Raw genomic sequence first — 18,888 nt, forward strand, 5'->3', positions numbered from 1 at the left:
TTGTCTGTCTGTCTCCTCTTCATATATGTTCAAAGATGTTGGTTGCAGGGATTATCCAAAAAACTGCAAAGCAAGATGCAGTGAATGATTCTATATACAAAAATGTTCCAAGTAGGAGTTTACATGGGCTATATCTGGAAGAGCTTTTTCTTTCAGTGGCCAGTGACAAGTAGGGCAGCTGCTGAGAACAAATCTAGGAAGGGGACCTCTTCTCATTGGGATACTCTTCAATAATCATCTTGATCTACCTTAAATACCATAGTGACTTTCCATCACCCATCTATGGACTTTACATTTCCACAGGACTGAAATCCTGCAATTAGTTTGGTGTAAAGCATAATCATGGGAAAGGCCAGAGAATGTGGTGTTGCTCTTGGCAGTTTTTCATTGTATTTGGCTTGCTAGCATTTCACTCTTAGGACTTGTGCAAATAAGCACAGGGTCCACTGGAACCCTTCATGTTATAGATTAAGTGCATAGAGCTACTTAGGGCTATTCCTGAGGCCTCTGTCTCACTGTGGGAGTTATTCATATCCTTTGGAAAATGCTGTTGATAATTAGTGCTTTGTATGGCGGTGAGCTCACTCTGTTACACAAGATTAGTGCTGTTCTAAAGAGCTGGCTAGTGTCTAGGGCCAGATTGTCTGTCCTGCACAGGGGGCTGCCAGCTAGGAAAATAATGGCAGATTGCCACTTTAACAGCCGTCAGGAGACCTCAAGCTAGTTTTTCTTCCTTTCGGCTTGGAGCTGTTATGCTTCCTTCACGTTTGTAATTCTGGACTTTGGGTTTGCTAGTGTTAGGTGGTGACCTCCAAACAAAAGTTTCTTTCTCTTTCCTAATAAAATGCTCTCTTTCCCCCCTTCAGTTGTTAGTGAATCAGAGTGTTTGACTAAAAGACAACAGAAAAACTCTAACCTCCTTAAAGAAAAAAAATCTTTTTCAATGAACACAGGGATCAGAAGAGACTAGAGCTACCTCATGGGGAGGCCAGTTGTCTGTGCAAGTTAAATAAAACAAATGGAAAAAGTACCATAGGCAGCCTGCAAACAACATGCCTATTGTGCAATAGTTATAGCCCTCTTGGGAGAAAGGGATTTCAAACTCACCAAATATTTTGATTTCAGCAATAAGTAGTCATTATAGCCCCCTTGAAGATAACCATTTGACCTGTGTTACATTCAGAATGCTGGAGGTAACCCAGAGTTATTATTCAAACTACCTTGTTTAATGATAGAGTTATGGTCTTATCACAGGATGTTTCAGGCTAAAAAGAAACGTTCTTAGAAAAAAGCAACCCCCATCCCACCCCCGTTTTCTGCTTACATTTTACTTTTCCATTGTGTAGGCTATCTCATTACTTTGGGGTTCAGTTCTGTTTGGATTTAGACTCAAGTACCCATCACATAAAAATGTCAAAATTGGTAGTAGATGATAGCACTCAAAGCTGTGATTTGGAAATTGAGGGTTCCTATCTTTTACTTATGTATCATTTTGAATAGTTTCTTGGCCCAACCGATAGAGATTTACATAAAAACAAACTAGCTGCAAGTTAGAGTTAAGGCTTTACTTCCAAGGCTCTCTCAATTTAAAAGAAAAATGTTTGACTTTTTAACAAGATAGAATTAAGGAAGTAGGTTGTTGAGGAAATTCACTAACATTTTCATCAGAAACAGGGGGGAATTACACCAAGACTCCATAGACTAAATTTTATGTGACCAAAATTTTGGCTTAATTGTTTTGCTCCAGTCCATCCGTCAAGCTTGAGGGTTTTAAGTGGTAGAAGCCGAGATTTTCTCCCAATATTTCCTCCCACTCTACGTCCACATACACTGGTGGTTCCATGCTATAGGTGATCCGGAAGTCTTTTGTTCATCCGCTTTGGCTGTGGGCATCGAGATCCTTAATATTTTCTTTGTCCGGAGATCTTTGTGACTAACAAGGTGATCAAGGAGCTGGATGGCAGTTTGGTTTTAATGATGGAGAGACATCACCACCTAGCGGCCGTACTACAGTTTACCTTGCCTACAAATTGCAGCTGCTTATTATTATTAGCCAGTCTTTCTGCTGCGCGATTCTGTGGGTTCCTCTTGTTCTGGAGACTTCTCTCCTGAGTTAAGCTGCGTTTGATTCAGGTCATGAAATCTCAGGGTGGATTCTCTACCTCGTTAGAAACCTAAACCTTTCACGTGAAACCAGAAGATTGATCAAATATGTGTTGAAACCAACGAGTGTTGTCAATTGTTTGACAAAACCTCAGCAACTGAGGAAAACGTAAGCGATGACTTTCTGATCCCTTGAACTCAGACACGGTAATAGGATCCAGTGAAAAGTTTTCCTTGGCCAGAGTCCTTGACAGGCTCTAAACTAGGTGGGCCTGGAGGGCTTGGTGGTTTCATTGCGAAGGCTGTTCAAAGTGTTATAAACGAGCAGAGCTGCGGTGTGGTGGGAGAAATAAGGGGAAGAAGCATCAATAACAGCCTCTGTTTGAAAGAAAACAACAAATGAATTTAAACCAGGGCACAAAGTTTCAACCAACTCTAATAGTGGCTAAGATTGTCAAGAGCTTTGAACATAGGAGCACTTTTGATCCTCCAATAACCCCAGCAAGTAGAAGCTTGTATTATCTTGATTTTAGAGATGTGAACCGAAAACTCAAGGAGATGTTACCTATGGTCACAGGGATATTTAGGGTTTGTATTAATTAGCTTCTTGAAGGCTTGGACTTCATCCCCCCAGAAGACCTTCAGGATTTCCCAGAATTCCTCTCCTCTTTCCACCGAGTTGGCGGGATTAATTTTGGTGTAAACTATGCCCTGGATTTCTTTTTTCCGCAGTGGGCTGGGTTAGGGAGTTCATTTACTTTAGTTGTTATTAGTAAACTTTACAAAATATGATACTTTAGTTATTATATATTAGTTTTAAAACCCACAGATTAGATCTTCTTAACTCTCGAGTTCAGGATTCTATCTGCTTCATCATTTACCAGACTAGGTAAATATTATTAATATTTTTTTTCACTAGACACATATATTAACTACCTGTATGATATTAGGAAAGTCATATGGGGCTTCAATTTAGGCATCGTGTTCTAGATCGCTTCTGTAGCCCCTTCGAGTTCTAGACCAATGCTATTATGCTGATCCTATTTGTGAGTAAATATATGAGAATTCTATGATTTGGAGTGTTACTTATTTATTGAAATAGTTTGTCAGTTCTACAATGTATGGTGCTTAAAGTAAAATGTCATGTTAATACATCCATATAACCTGTATCTATAGCTTTCTTTTTCCCCCCTCACAATCTACTCCTTCATAGCTTTCTAGTCTTCTTACACTTTAGCTCTGACCATATACTTTTTTCTTGTTCAGTCATATTTAGTCATGCCCAATTCTTTGTGACCCTATTTGGGATTTTCTTGGCAAAGATACTGGAGTGGTTTGCCATGTCCTTCTCCAGCTCATTTTACACAGGAGAGTCACACACTTAGTAAGCATCTGAGGCTGGATTTTATGTTTTTCTGACTTTGGGTTCAACATTGTGCCACCTTGCTGTCCCATTACTTTCTTTAAAATAAAATAAAACAATACTCCAAAAACAATCAACCAAAAAAACTAAGATTATTTTTCTGGAATTTGGATCTCCATCTCATTTCAATCCTTGTGGATTACTTTACATGGAGAATACAAATTCAGCAAATACCAGCATTGATGGTCTTACATTCCTAAACTATCTTATCATTATATCTCTTATTCAGTATTTTTGAAAAATACCCAGTTAACTCCCTCCTTCCATCCTCTTCTTTCAATTATAGAAGCCATCACTTGACAAAAAGATATGTGTATGTGAAAAACTGTGTCTTACTTATTTCTATTTATCAGTTCTTTCTCTGGAAGAGGTGGATATATGTCATTCTTCAAACATTATTTCTGTTGCTGTATATCATGTTCTTTTGGTTCTGCTCATTTAATTCTTTGTAATTTCATGTAAGTCTTTCCTAGTTTATCCAAAATTACCATGCTCATCATTTCTTATGGCACAACAGTATATTCCATCACAATCACATGCCACAACTTGTTTAGTATTTAGCTTTTTTTTAAGTGATTGTTTGTGGAGGTTCATTTAGCTTTCTGGCCCTCGGAAATATGTACGCCACTGGAGAATGGTGAACCCTTCTTACTGGACCTCCAAATGTTTTATTTAACTGATTTGATAGCAATTCTATCCTTTCACCCTATTTTGAGGAAAGTATCTTTAGTAAGGGTATGCTAGACTTCCTCTTATGGCATTTCTCCTTTCTCTTAGTTAGGATGAATACCACTGCTTTCATATACTTCCAAGTTGAACATTTCTACCTCTATCTCTTATCTTTCTGTACCCCTATCTAGATATAGATATAAACAGTTAACAAGCATTTATTAAGCACCTACTATGTGTTGAGTATTGTCCTAATTGCTGGAGATATAAAGAAAAAGAAAAAAGTCTCTGCTCTCAAGAATTCTTATAATCAAATGGAGATAGATACAGAACTAGGGATATATACATATCTGTTTATAAGTAAATATTAATTTGACCTTTTGTATCTATCTGTAAGTACCAATGTATATACATATACACATACACATTTGATAATTAGTTGTGCACGGTTTGCAATGCAGCATATATTGGCATTCATATAATTTCAATAGATGTAGAGAAGGAGCAGTCTTTTGCCATGAGTTTTCATGAGTGACTGTTAGAAAGGTGCCAAAGGAATACCATTTTCTTAGAGTCTTGTATTGCTAGAAAAGGCTTGATGTTTGCTCCAAATGACCTTCTTTGATAAGTCTTTAAATAAATAAGGGTATTAAGGCTAGCTGCTAATCTTATTTCTGACGGACCATTTCTTTGTCTTAAAAGTAGACATGGGCCTTTGCACAGTGAAAAAGTCATCTGATTCCATGCTTTTTTCAACCTTGTTTTATTTTGTTGAGGCTCATTCTACAGGTTGTCTTTTGACTGTGTTGGAACTTTAAATCCTGGCCTTCAATCACAACAGTCCATTGGTGTGTTTTCCAGTGGTAAAAGAATGACTAGTATCTCTGAATGACAACAGATATCTGGAAGGCTGAGCAAGCACAAATTCCCTTTGATAGAATGCAAACACAGCCTGGCTTTAGCAAGTTATTTATTACCTTTAGAAGTATGAGCTTATACACTAACTGAATGAAGATATTCCTTAAGAGGAAGAAGGAGAAATGTTCTTGAATCAACAAAGTACTTCTTAGTGAGAAAAATTAGCCACCACCTCTCTTACGATGATTATATATGTTTTTCTTGGTACTAGATCTTTCTCAGAGAAGAGATCTTTTCAAAGTATCCCTTGAACAGTATACTGTGGATGGATTTTCTCGATTATTGTTGCTTTTTATGTTAATAGGAAACTCAAGTGTAATATTTTTTGTTTTCTTTGAAGCAAAGAATAGGTCCTGTGGAATAAGAGAGTAAAAACATTTGTTAGGTTAAGAGTAGCTTTGATGATAACTAGTTTGAATCTGGTTTGAGTTTTTGAGAATAAAAATCAGTAATAATTTCCCTGGTTTATAGAGACAGGGAGAATTCACTTGAAGATATAACTATATAGCAGAGCTATTGTATCTGGGCCAATATTTCTTGGATCCCTTCATGGATTTGGCAACTGATCTTTTTGGACAGACAGAATGAGGGAGCTGAATGGTGAAATGAATAGTGGCCAAAACCAATTTGAAATAATCATCTTTTGGGATACAGTATATTTTTACCGAGTGGTACAATGATATAATTGATAGAGAGCGATGTTTGGAGTTAAGATGAGTTTAAGTTCTTCCTCCTATATACACTAAGTGTATGATTATAAGCAAATAATTTAACTGCTTAGTGCCCTAGGCTATTAAATGAGGCAGAATAAATATCCTATGCTCATGAAAGCTTCTTTGATAAATAAATAAAATACTTTTAATTAAACTGGATTAAGTTCAATGAACATTTATAATTTATTGTGTACCTCTAGAGCACTGTGTTAGTCACTAGAGGAGAAACAAAGTTTAGATAAGACAGTTTCCTTCTTCATAGAACTTACAGTTTAATAGAGTGGATGAACAGGAGAATAAGACAGATTCATAATTTTAGTGAAAGTCATACTTGTACATTTTATTTATTTTTAAAATTGTATTTTATTATCATGCAAAACATACTTCCATTGTTGTGTGACCTCAAAATAAACCCCCAAATAAAACCATAAAATACACTGATGTAAAAGACAACTCTAACAGTTCTTTCTCTGGAGGTGGATAGCATTCTCGGTCATAAATCTTTCCGATCATTGCATGGCTGAGAGTAGCCAGGTTTTCACAGATAATCATCGTATGATATTGCTGTTATTGTGTACAATCTTCTCCCAGTTCTGCTTATTTTTCTCTGCACATGATGCGAATCTTAGAAAGATTTTTTTAAAAGGGACATGTGAAATCTAACAGGAAGATTGTGATTTACTAAGGTAGGTGGAGGTATCAGGGAAGGTTGTGAGAGAGGTGTTATTTGAATTGGACTTAAAAGAATGGGTAAGATTTCAGTGGGGAAAGAGAAAGATGTATCAGTCAATGAGAATTTCTTAAGCTCTACTATGTTTCAGGCAGTATAAAGAGTAAACATAGACCCTGGCCTCTTATTGCTAACAGGGGAGACACTATGTACATTTATAGGTATATAGAGAAACTAGAAAATAGATTTAATTAGGTAGATGATAAATTAGCTAGCTAGAGATAAGTAGAAAAACGAATAGATAGATAAATAGATTAAATAGATACAAATTAACTTTAAAGGAGAAGACCCAAGCAGCCAGGGGGACCAGGAAAAGAACCCTAAATATCCTAAGATGATACTTAAGAGTTTTAAAGGAGCCTAGGGATTCTGAAATGTAGAGATGGACAGGGAAAACATTCTAGGCATGAGGAACTGCCAGGGAAAAAGTATTGACACTGAAACTTTTTTATATAGTTTGGGGAACAATAAATGGATTTTAACCAGATCCAATTAAAAAACATTTCCAAAATGCCAGGTGCTAGGGATGCACCAGAACAAAAACACCAGTACAAAATAGTTCCTGACCTCTAGGAGATTGCCTTCTATGGAGGGCACATGGCATATAAGTATATAATACACAGTAGAAAGAAAAGGATACAAAGGAGAAAATCATCAGGAATTCTAGGAATATTCAAGGGGAAAATAGTGGGTATTGTGGATAGTTTACAGAGAATATTGGTGCTTGATCCAAGTTTTGAATAAATCCATGGCCATGAGGAGGTAATAATTTTCAGCATATAAAATAACCTTTGAAAACTAGAGGGTACCATCAGGACTGGGTAAGAGGCAGTAGCTATCTTGGCTAGAATGCAGAAAGGTAATGTGAAGTAAGGTGGGAACGGTTGGTGGAAGTGTAATTGTGGAAGGCTTCAAATACAAGGCTGAGGAGATTTTGTGTTATCCTAGGAGTAATGGGGAGCCACTGAGCAGGGAAAAGACATGTTGAGATCTATATGCTTTATTTTCAGGTGGAAGTAAGAAAGCAGAGACTGTGTTCTGAAGGACAGTAAGTAGTTTAGTTTACTTGTAAACTAAAGCAGGTGGCAGTGAGTCAAGACAGCAAAGGGAATGTTGTGTCAGATTCGTGGAAGTCTTTGAAACTCAGGCAAAGGAATTTGATTACTTAGTAGAATACAGATAATATCTGAAATTTTTAATCAGACCGATCAAGAAATAAGAAAGAATAATCCTGTGATAGATAAATTTAATAATATGAGCTCTAAAAATGTTAGGTAACAGAAGTTTCAGTTATATTTTACATTCACACACATATAAACACACACATGTGAATTTTTGATAACCTACACATGGATTATTTAGTCTGATTGTTAAGTGATTTTCTCCTGTAATACATTTTGGAGGGCTACCCCACTGTCCAAAGAATGGATGGAACTAAAATTATTTTTGTTCATGTTGTATAAGAATTTTGGATTAAAGGGATCATTCTTTTAACCATCCTTGACCAAAATGGATAACAGGGAATTAATTATATTTTTTAAGATTTCCTTTTGTGTGCATAATTTTAAATCTAATTTTTATTTTTCCTTTGGGAGAAACTGGGGGCTGTATATATAATCCATATACCAGGTTAGACAGAAGGAATAAACATTGCTACTTTCTCAGGCCTCTAGCACACCCAACATACACCATATGTAAATACTTTGGAATTATTACGAACATATCCATGTAGCTTGAGAAGAGGAAGTAGATCCATATGACACTACTTGGAGAGACCTTTTGGCTCTGTTCCCATGGGAGTAGAGATTCCTCTGGGAGGGTTGCTGATTCTCTCCAATCTTTCACTTCTCTCCCAAAGGAGAAAACAAATACAACAGGATGATGGAAGAGTTCTGGTCTTTCCTGGGCTCAAGAAACACATGTTTCCTGAAAAAAGGGGGAAAGATAAGAAAATCTGTAGAAATGAGTTAGTTTGCCATATCCATTGGCTCAGGCAACAACCATAGCTTCTTTCCTCACACAAATTATGATGTAGGTAGTACATATATTATGATTTCTATTTCAGTCTATTTTCTAATGCCAATTAATTTTATTTTAATTTTAATTTAGATTTATTATTTGAATGCATATATGGTCCATGTTTTAATCTGTGTAGGTTCTTCCTTCACTGAGATAGATCCTAACCCTTCCATACGAAAGTAGATGGTTTAATACTATGGGCAAAGATCAATTATGCCCTTCCCTGTGACAGATGTCTCTAATCTTCAGACAGATGAGGTTCCCTAGTCTAGACTATCTTAGACCTTTTAATTTGGTAGGATCTTGAAGAGATTCCATAATGCCAGCACCATCTTTTTGAACCCAAGACCACTAGCATACCTTCAGACAAGATTTTTAGCATTGGATTCATTTTAGTTATAAAAACAGATGATAAGATTCCAGGTTATATATTAGGTTTTTATATATTTTTATTCTCCTTTTAAGTAGTATTAATGAAACATCAATGACTACAGAAGATCTGGTAGAGACAAAGGCAGCCAGTTGCTTAAAGAGCCAGTTCTTCCAAGGCTCCAAGCTTGGCAATGCTGCTGAAACAAGTCAAAGCAACCTAGCCAAGATAAATCCATGAAGTGATGCTGCTATCTGATAGGAGGCAATAACAGTGTGACATGCCTGTGGATATCAGACATTCTTTTAAAAACCGCAAAGCTGAGATTTGGTCTTGCACCACTAGGGCACAGTTCTGTCAAATAACAACACAGAACACAAGTTTTAAATAAGCTTCCAGGGCCAAGAACAATTCTCTCCAAAGGCTATTAAACCTTTAACTAGAGGCTCCAACTGAGCCTGCTTTATTCTCGAAAATTAAGGCAATGGACGAGTGATGTAGCTAAGTTCATTTCAGCATGAAAATGAGATCTTAATAGTTCAAAACTGATAGGAAATTTATTCTGCCTCAAACACTTCTGTTAATTGAGTTTGGTTACTAGATGCTGCATCTTCCGAAGGCATGTTTAAGAAAAGGTCACAGGGGAAATATAGATACAGCCTTCCTAAGAGTTTCATTGATTACAAGGGAGGAAAAACCCGACCCTTGTGGTTCATTGCTTCTTGAATGTCTGTACAAAGGCCACCAGAAAGGAGTTTTATGGTGACAGAGAAGCACTCAAATCAAAAGGTAATTTACTAGTCTTCAACAGGCTCTGAGTTTTCAAATAAAATGTCAATATTGGGGGAATGATAACTCTTTGACCAGCATGGATTAATTATGGGTTTTATACTCAGCTTTTTAAATAAATTCCTTTTGATTTGGTTTTGATTTTTTTTACTGCTCTAAGTTCTTTTGCTATTTATAAGATGGTTATATACCAGAAAATGGTAATGTGTAGTTCTTTGCATCTTAGAAAAAGTTATTTTCTCAGCTTTGTAAAGACTGCTTTTATCTTAGTATCAGTTCTAAGACAGAGGAGTGTCAAAGACTAGGCAATTGAGGTTAAGTGACTTGCCCAGGGTCACACAGCTAGGAAGGGTCTGAGGCTATATTTGAACCCAGGTCCTTCAGACTTCAGGCCTGATGCATTATCCACTGCCCTCTCAACCTTTTTCTTTTTCTTTTTTTTTTAAGGGAGAAAAGCTAAAATCAAAGAGTGAAGATTAGGGCTGAGATTGAGGGAAGATGGGTAAGCAGAGCAAAAGAACATAGTTGGAGTTAAAAAGTAACAAAGGTTAGCCAAATATTCATTTTAAGTGAAGAGATGCTGAAGGGAGACTAATTCATTTTGGTCCTTCCTTTGCAGCAGCCTGGGAGGTGAGAAAGGGGTTCCATAACATCTGCCATTCCAAGGAGTGGGAGGGAAGGGACAAAAGAGTTCTGTCATAATAAAGTTCACCCAACTATACTACTAGTGTCATGTTAGGCTTAAATATTCCCAGGCCTTGGGGAAGTGGGGAAAATGGAGAGGAGGAAGGACTCCCTATAGAGGGAAATGAAACACATCTTTCCTGGCATATTTGCCAAAACATGTGCTTCTAAAATTTTTTTCTTGCTTTTTTTTTATATCATCTTTGGTAGACTGTCTTCATATTAGTGAGAATCACTTGTTCCTGGCTTAAGGGTTTGGTTCCAGAAAGGTACTTTTGCTACATTAAAACGATGAGAGAGAGGAGAGTAATGGGGAGGAGAGAAAAGAGAGAAGCAAGGGATGGACAGTTAGAAACAAAGCTAAACAATCTTTAAGGCAGGGGATTAGTTACTGAGTATCTTGACTTTCTTATTCCTCAAATGGAATCCATTAGCAATTTCATATGGCAGCCTTGTTTTGTGTTGTAAGACCGGTATATTAGTAAAAGAAGTTGTATGAGCTAGTATTTTATGCATTCTAATCCAGTCTTTTCCCTTAAAGAATCAATCTGCCTCCACTAATTCAACTAATCACATAACTTAAAAAATTCAAATAATATTTTATGCACTCTCATCTTCAAAGAGTGACATTTTAACATTGATATTTGCCTTTGATTTTGTATTTAATCTAAATTACACATTGATGTAAATGCACGGTGTTTATGGAAGAAACCAAAGCATTAATTTCATGGTATGTGGTAGTAGGCAAGGATGGTTAAGAAAAAAGTAAGCCTTTCCCTCTTTCTCATTTTATAAATAATTTGAGTCAATTGAGTGTCCTTAGATAGAGGAACACAGAAAATTAAATCAGAGTCCATATTTTGTTATATAGTCTATGTATATGTGGTTAAGGTGTTGTGGATACAAGGTTAGCTTCAAAGTCAAGAAGACCTGGGTTCAAATTATGTTTCTAACAATAATACCTGTGATACTGATCAACCCACTTAACTCTTAGTGTCTCTTGGTAGTTCTCTAAGACTCTAAAGAGAGAGTTTCCTCCCTGGCAATTCTGTCTACTAGTGAAATAGCATTTCCAGACCAAAAAAAATGTGCATATAAACTTTCATTAACTCAGAATGTGAAAGCTGAGAATAAACCTTTGAGGACATTTAATCAACTCAAACACCCTCATGTTTAAAGCAAGAAACTTGAAGGAGGAAGAAATGATTACTTGTCAGAAGTCATACAACTAGTGACTTACAAAGAAGAAACAAGAAAGCAGATTTCCTAAGTGACTACACCTCTTTCCAGACAGATCTCTCATCAAGTGCATCATCAAGAAATCATGTTTTAAGGGATATAGTGGCTATGATCTTATCTACACAATACTGACCATTAGAGGGAAAGGTGAAAAAAATTGACTATTGGGATATTTATCACTGACCAAATATTTGCTATTGGATAGATTAAAAAGCTAGAAAAATGACTCAGTCATCAAGCTGTGTGGCCTCATGTCAATAGACAAAATCAATGTTTTCATTTGGATGCACAGATCACTGCCAATTTTTTCTTAAAATCAATGATGATTGCATCACTCACTGTATCTACTTGTTTAGTGAGACTTCCTTTCCTAACATCAGTTTTGATCTGAGAAAATAAGAGCATTACAATGGTGGTCTATAAGCATAGCTCCAAATGTATTTCCATGGTGTGTGCCTCTAAAATGCTTCTAGAACAAGAATCAAAAATATTCTGGCTGAGTTAAAATCAAAAGGTGAGAAATGATTAAACATGGTGCATTCAGACATCTGGGAATCAACTTCAACCAGGTCTCCAGGAAACGAGACATAACATACATGTGAACAGAAATAATTATAGAGTCTAAAGAAATTCTCTGTATAATAACATATATCCCTAAAGACAAGGAGTTTTATTACAGGAGTATATAAACTTGGTGAACAGGCAAATTGGGGGATATTATGTATATTTTCCATGAAATATCCAAAGTTTTCTTTTCCTTTAATACTCTTGCATCAATTTATGATGAATAGGTCTTTAGAGGTGGTATGATGTAGTGGAAACAGTTCTGAACTCGAGATCAGAAGAGGTGAGTTCTAGCCCTGACTGCTACCTACCAGCTATATATGATCTAAGGCAAATCATTTAGCCCCTCTAGTACTCAATTTTATCTTCTGTAAAATGGGGGTAATAATACTTTCACCAGAATCTATTTCAGAGGGTTATTATAAGGATCTGAAGAAACAAGGTACATGAAAACATCTTGTAACAGTGAAGTGCTATGGAAATATAAATAATTACTCTTATTTGTCCTGTTGAATAGAATGAATTTACATTCTATATCCAAGTTTCCTAAAGGAGCTAAGTATCCTTGGGTCAATAAATAATTTATTTTTTTCCTCTACTTTTACAGCAATATGAGAATTGGAGGCCAAATCAGCCAGACAGCTTTTTTTCCTCTGGAGAAGACTGTGTAGTAATTATTTGGCACGAGAATGGTCAATGGAATGATGTTCCATGCAATTACCATCTCACTTATACATGCAAGAAAGGAACAGGTAATTTTTCCTATATGAATAAAGTATATTTTGACTTAATGTACATTTGAGTGGTCATGTAGCAGGAAAGAGAATTAGCCACTTTTTGGGGCTCTTTGAAAATGGCATAATAGTTTGGAAACTACCCCATCTTCATAAGCTTTGCTTCACTCTTCTAATGCTCAGGCAGAACTTACACCTATAATCATTGTTTTGCTCTTGCTTCTCTAATTCTCAGGTTTATTCTGAATGATGGACCTTTTCCATAGCAAAAATGCCTCCCAGCTATATTTGTTTTTCATAAAAACTCTTGGGAACAAATCATAAAGCATCCATGAAACTTGCTCCCATTGCCTTTCTTATTAATGGTGGGAATAGTATTGGTCTTAGCTCTCTGTCAATGTGTATGGCAAATCAGACCAAAGAAACTTTTTAGTTGAGTGCAGTTTTACCCTGTCATACAAATGTGGCAGACCAATATTCCTTTGGAATATAAAATTGAATTGTAATAATTATGAAGTTAATTTTTTGTCGGGGTGGAGGGTATCAGGCAGGGAGGATATAGCTATTTTGGTACTCAGCTTTCTACTGTTCAGGATTCCATTGGAAAGGTTTCATGGAGTAGATAAGAAAATGTTACAAGGACTTGCTTCAAATGGGATTCTTTGAGGAGCTTCCTTCCCTCTCCTTTCTGATAAATTGTTCTTTTACACTGAATTACTTCTTTGCTAAGCAATATATACTGTATATATGTGAAGGTGTTCATATATGTGTGCCACCCTTTAGGAAAGGAAACTCTGGGGGCTGTAGTAGAAGCCAGCAGGGAATATAAGGGATGAATTGCCACAATGATCCTGAAGGAATTAACTCTTTACTTGTTCTCTTCTTTGTGAGATCCGCTCATTTCCAGCAAACAGCCACTCAAAATGCAATGAGAATAAATGTATTTTTATTCACAGATAGACATGTTATAAAAGTTTAGATAACAAAGAAACTAGATTTAATGGCAAGGGATACCAGTTCTCCAGGCAGTGATGAGGCAGATCATTGTTTGAGTGGATCAATGAGTCAGACAAAGCTCCAACTTCATACATTTATAATTCAGTTCAGAGTAATAGCACCTTTCCCTTATGAGCCATAGCTGGCTTACATCCCTTCCCTCTAAGAGTCAAAAGTTCTTGCTATAATTTCCTTTGACCTATAGTTTCCTTTTTTCCCTTGAGCCTCTTTCCAAATGGGAAAAACTATACTCCTCATTAGCATCCTTGTCTATAAGGGGCTACATTCATTTGTGTATGTGTATGTATATATGTGCATATGTTCATGTATGTGTGCAGAGCCAATATGTGGTAGTGAACTTTTGGGTTTGGAGTCAGGAAGACCTGAATTAAAATCCAGTCTCATATGTTCAGTATTTATGTGACTCTGGGCAAGTCACTTACCTTGTATTTTCCTTAATCCACTGGAAAAGGAAATGGCAAACCAGTTCCACATCTTTGCCAAGAAAACCCCATGGACAGCATTGTACTAGGGTTCACAGAGTCATGAAGAGTTGGACATGACTGAATGCCTGAATGACAACAACAGCAACTGGAAAAACCTGATTAATTTAACTCAAGTTAATTCAAAAGTATTTAAAATTCATTTTCAACCTGAATGTTTGATTGTTTTTTACTGGATAAGACAAACCCTGTTAGTGCAATAATTGTGTTGTTTTGTTTTTCTCTTCCAGTCCGTTGAGTTTCAAATTAACAAGGCTTCTTTGTTGTGTGCTACTTTTGGCTAATATAGGTTGATGGTGGGTAGAATTTCCTAGTAAAAATGAGAAATCATAACCAATGTTTGTAGATTTCCTTGTTCATTTATTTTTTCTTTTGGTTGATTCAGAGGTTGAAAGCCCTTTGTCTGAGATTATTTATTATTTTGATGACCAGTGCTCACTCTCTCCACTAAGCCCAGAACAAGAGGAAATGGGAGATTAAATTGAAACAGAAGGAATATTGATCAGAAATGAAAGAGGGCTTCCAGATTGTGAAGCTGTAGGGCTTATTTTATATTCTAAGTTCCCTGAGGGTGAAGATTGTTATAGTTAAACCTGCTTTGTCTAGTACCATATGGAGGTGGGTATTAAATAAGGAAAGCCTCTGTCTTTGATGATGATGAGAGACAGTGATTAGCCTGGAAATGATTTCTACTTAAAGTAAACCTGCTGTGGTCTGTAAGGGTAAAACAGTAGCTCTACTCATAAATGGGTATTTTAGTGCAGTGGGAAAGTGCACTTGGAATCAGGAGACAAGGGTTCTAATCCTAGTTATGTATCCATGACCTTAATCTCAATTTCCATTTTTAACGTGGAAGTAAAAATATTGGCCCTACTTAGGTCATGAGGTGAGAAAAGTGCTCTGGAAATCCACAAGCATCATTCAAATGTGAATTATTATTATTATCAGCATTATCCTAGAGGAAATTCCATTGATTGCTAAATTTAATGCAATCGCTTCTTTGGGTATTCTGTAGATCAACACTATGTTCACCTCTGATGTTTTCTTCTCCTCTTCCATTAGAAACAGTCTACAATTTAATTTCAGGCCCAAATACTTGAAATGTTTTCATAGCATTCTTAAATAGAGGATGAAATGAATTTGCATTGATGTGGGGCCCTAAGGTCCTTTAATAAAAACAATAAAAATGATATCATTCCTAATTAAAACTAGCTCGCATAGCATAGATTTCTGAATTCCAAATGGTCTCCTCTATTGCAGATATTAGATTTGATGCCTTAAGTCCTAAGATTAAATCATATGAAAGTATAGTATTTAAAATATATTTGGAAATGACTCCTGTATTTTTCTTTAGTTGCTTGTGGACAGCCCCCTGTTGTAGAAAATGCCAAGACCTTTGGAAAGATGAAACCTCGTTATGAAATCAACTCTCTGATTAGATATCACTGCAAAGATGGTTTCATTCAACGCCATCTTCCAACGATCCGGTGTCTAGGAAATGGAAGATGGGCTTTGCCCAAAATTACCTGCATGAACCGTAAGTGGTCATTTAGAAAGAACGGACAGCCCTGCTATAACAACTATTAACCACCCACAATATTCCACCTACGGTATTGGTAGTTTAAGGTATGGAGCAAGTAATATTGTTATGTTCTCTTTCTTTCTTTCCTTTCATATAGCATCCACATACCAAAGGACTTATTCTAAGAAACATTTTAAAAATTCCTCATCAGCCAAGGACAATTCAATAAATTCACCGAAACACTATCATCGCTGGAGCAGCAGGTGGCAGGACTCAAGGCGCTGATCCCTCAAATGGTGAACATGGATTTTCATCATTTCAGCCAAAGTCCTAACTTACTGTGCCTTTCCTATCACTTTTAGAAGTACTATCAGATTGTTCTGAAATTTTGGATCAGCATCCAGTAACTGGGCCACAGGGTCCATAAAACGTTTCAAATGAGAGTATTGGAATTTAACAGGAAAGTTTTTAAAAAAAGGGAAAAAAGAGAGAAAATGAGGTAAGAAAAGAACTATTTCCAGCCTATTCAATTTCTTTAGTTTTCTATATGCCTCCGGTGGGGACCATTTTATAAAGTATACCAGCCTACTGTACTATTTAAACAGCTCAATTTCAGCACCAATGACAATGTAAATAAGATGATTTAATGTTGTTTTTAATCTTGTATATAAAATGAAAAGTCACACTAAGTTCAGGCATATTTAATGATGATTATATGGCCTCAGAGGGCTTTAATCATTGACTCAGCTGCTTTTATGTAGTTTGTTTAGGCTGGAAATGGTTTCAATTACCCTGTATATGTCAACCAGCCTGAGAATGGCTCTTACTGGACACAGCTAAGCAATCTTGTAGGAGGCTGCATCACTCTCCGCCATAGGTGCAGTTTGCTTCCCTGTGTATCTAGGGAAGGTAACGCGTGAAGAGGAATCAAGGCTCAACTAGGGACTGCAATATGGAACTTTTTTTTGGCTGCATTCTAGCTTCATTACTCAACAAGAAAAGACTGCCGAAAGATTTTTCTATGGCCAAGATCTTCTATAGGGGTCAAAGTGCTAATTATTAACTCAAACAGGTTCACTTTCTAATGGTTTTCACAACACTAACTAGTTTTTCAGTTTCTGCATTTCAAATGGATATAGACCTGAGACTTTTTTTTGAGGTTAAAAACAACAGCAACAATGACACACAGAAAATAATTTTGTATATATAACCATTTTTAATCTTTTATAAATTTATGAATGTTTATGTATGAATGCTGCAGCTGTGATGCATACATAAATAAATGAAGTAAGCCATACGGATTTAATTTATTGGATATTATTTTCCCCCATGATCAGAAAACTGACCTAGTTTAGTGGTTACTTTTCAGTGTTAGTCCCCTGCAATTCCCTCATCCAGTTTGGTTCTGTGTAATGTACGTGTTTTGTCCCCCACAAAATAATGTGATGAATACAGTGCATCATTTGTTTATTATGAAAAGAGTGAAAAATGTGTATAGCTTACGAAAGATGGCATTGTCCCAGTCTAAGCAAGAAGAGTGTACTCAGAAATAGTGTAGGCAATTCTTCATGTTAGATGGAGTGTGTATAGGACTTCTTCCTTTATCCTTCCCCTTTCACTCCACACCCTCTTATCTGGGTAGTTAACTGGTGAAGGTGATTTAGAAACATCATCCACTAAATGCAACCTTAAAAAAACTGTAATGGAAAGAAGGCAAGGCAATGGGATCTTCCCCTCCTTTGGGGACAAGGACTATGAGAAGAATACAGAACAAATTCAAAGTAGAAGTAGGACAGTGATTTAAACAGACTTGACCTCCCTTTAAAGTAGACTGGCCATGGCTTACAAGAAAGTACAGTGGCTCCAATGATACACCATCTTTAAGGAACTCCCACTGGCTGCTGCACTCAATGTACTCACACCATTGGGTGTTCTAGAAGGTAATAGGACCAGTGTTGACCTGTATGTTTTCTTTTCTCTTCCATTACAATGCACATAATACTTTCCTATATTTATATTATAACTTGTATAGTGTATAATGTGAATGTCTGGTTTTTTTGTGAATGAAAATCTAAGATCTTTGTAACTTTTTTATATCTACTTTTGTTTCACCAAAGAAACCTAAAAATTTTGTTTTACTATACTGTGATTTGTCTTGTTCTTTCATGACTCTGAATCCATTTGGGCGTCAATACCTTCACAATGGATTGCCATTAAATCATTCATTTTGAGAAGATTCTGATTAATTGAAAGAGATTAAACTGCTTTCTGTAGGGAGATGGGAAAGGAAGTGATTAGAAAAAATATGTCTTTTCTAATGCAAAGCATAGTGTAAAGCTAAAGTTCTTGTCCAGGTATTTTCAGATCTTTTCCCTTCTTTCTCATGTCTCCCTCAGCACACATTTGCCTCATTTTTACAAAGGGCTGATGGTAGATACATGCAGTATAATCAATCTTAATGTTCACTAAGTTTGGATTCTATAGTACACGGCATTCTCATTACCAAGCTGAGACAATAAAGTTCTGAGCATCCTGACTTAATTGTGAAGGTCATCAATAATTCAGGTCAACTTGCAAAGAAGACACCCCCCCCCAACTGTAATCCATAGTATGTTTTTGAGCTTCTTTTGAGTCAGTATCATTATTTCTCAAAAGGGAAATATAATCAACAATGTAATATGCAAGTGTTGTTTAAAAAATCCAAATCTATGAATTCATCTGTGTGGGAATTCCTGATTATGTGGAAATTCCCAACATTGACGGAGATGGTAATTCACTATTTTATTTATAGTTTATATTTTTTTAGCGATTTCCCTAGGGCCCTGAGATTAAGTGATTTGCCTTTACAAAGACCACTGGTAAATGTCAGAGGCAGGCTTGACTGAGGTTGACCCCCTATCCATTAATAGCAT

General features: G+C 36.3%; 1 protein-coding gene across 2 annotated transcripts in view; it reads left to right on the plus strand.

Moving 5' to 3' along the window:
• Positions 1 to 18,125, plus strand: part of VCAN (versican) — a 138,984-nt gene extending 120,859 nt beyond the window's left edge. For both annotated transcript variants that reach the window (XM_007487345.3, XM_007487346.3), the window contains 3 exons: positions 12,829 to 12,973; positions 15,809 to 15,991; positions 16,134 to 18,125. In XM_007487345.3, the coding sequence (XP_007487407.2) occupies positions 12,829 to 12,973; positions 15,809 to 15,991; positions 16,134 to 16,261 (456 nt within the window). In that variant the 3' untranslated portion in view covers positions 16,262 to 18,125. The remainder of the gene's footprint in view (positions 1 to 12,828; positions 12,974 to 15,808; positions 15,992 to 16,133) is intronic.
• The last annotated feature ends 763 nt before the right edge of the window (positions 18,126 to 18,888 follow it).

This window comes from Monodelphis domestica, chromosome 3 (assembly GCF_027887165.1).
Source record: "Monodelphis domestica isolate mMonDom1 chromosome 3, mMonDom1.pri, whole genome shotgun sequence".
NCBI classification, from domain to species: Eukaryota; Metazoa; Chordata; class Mammalia; order Didelphimorphia; family Didelphidae; genus Monodelphis; species Monodelphis domestica.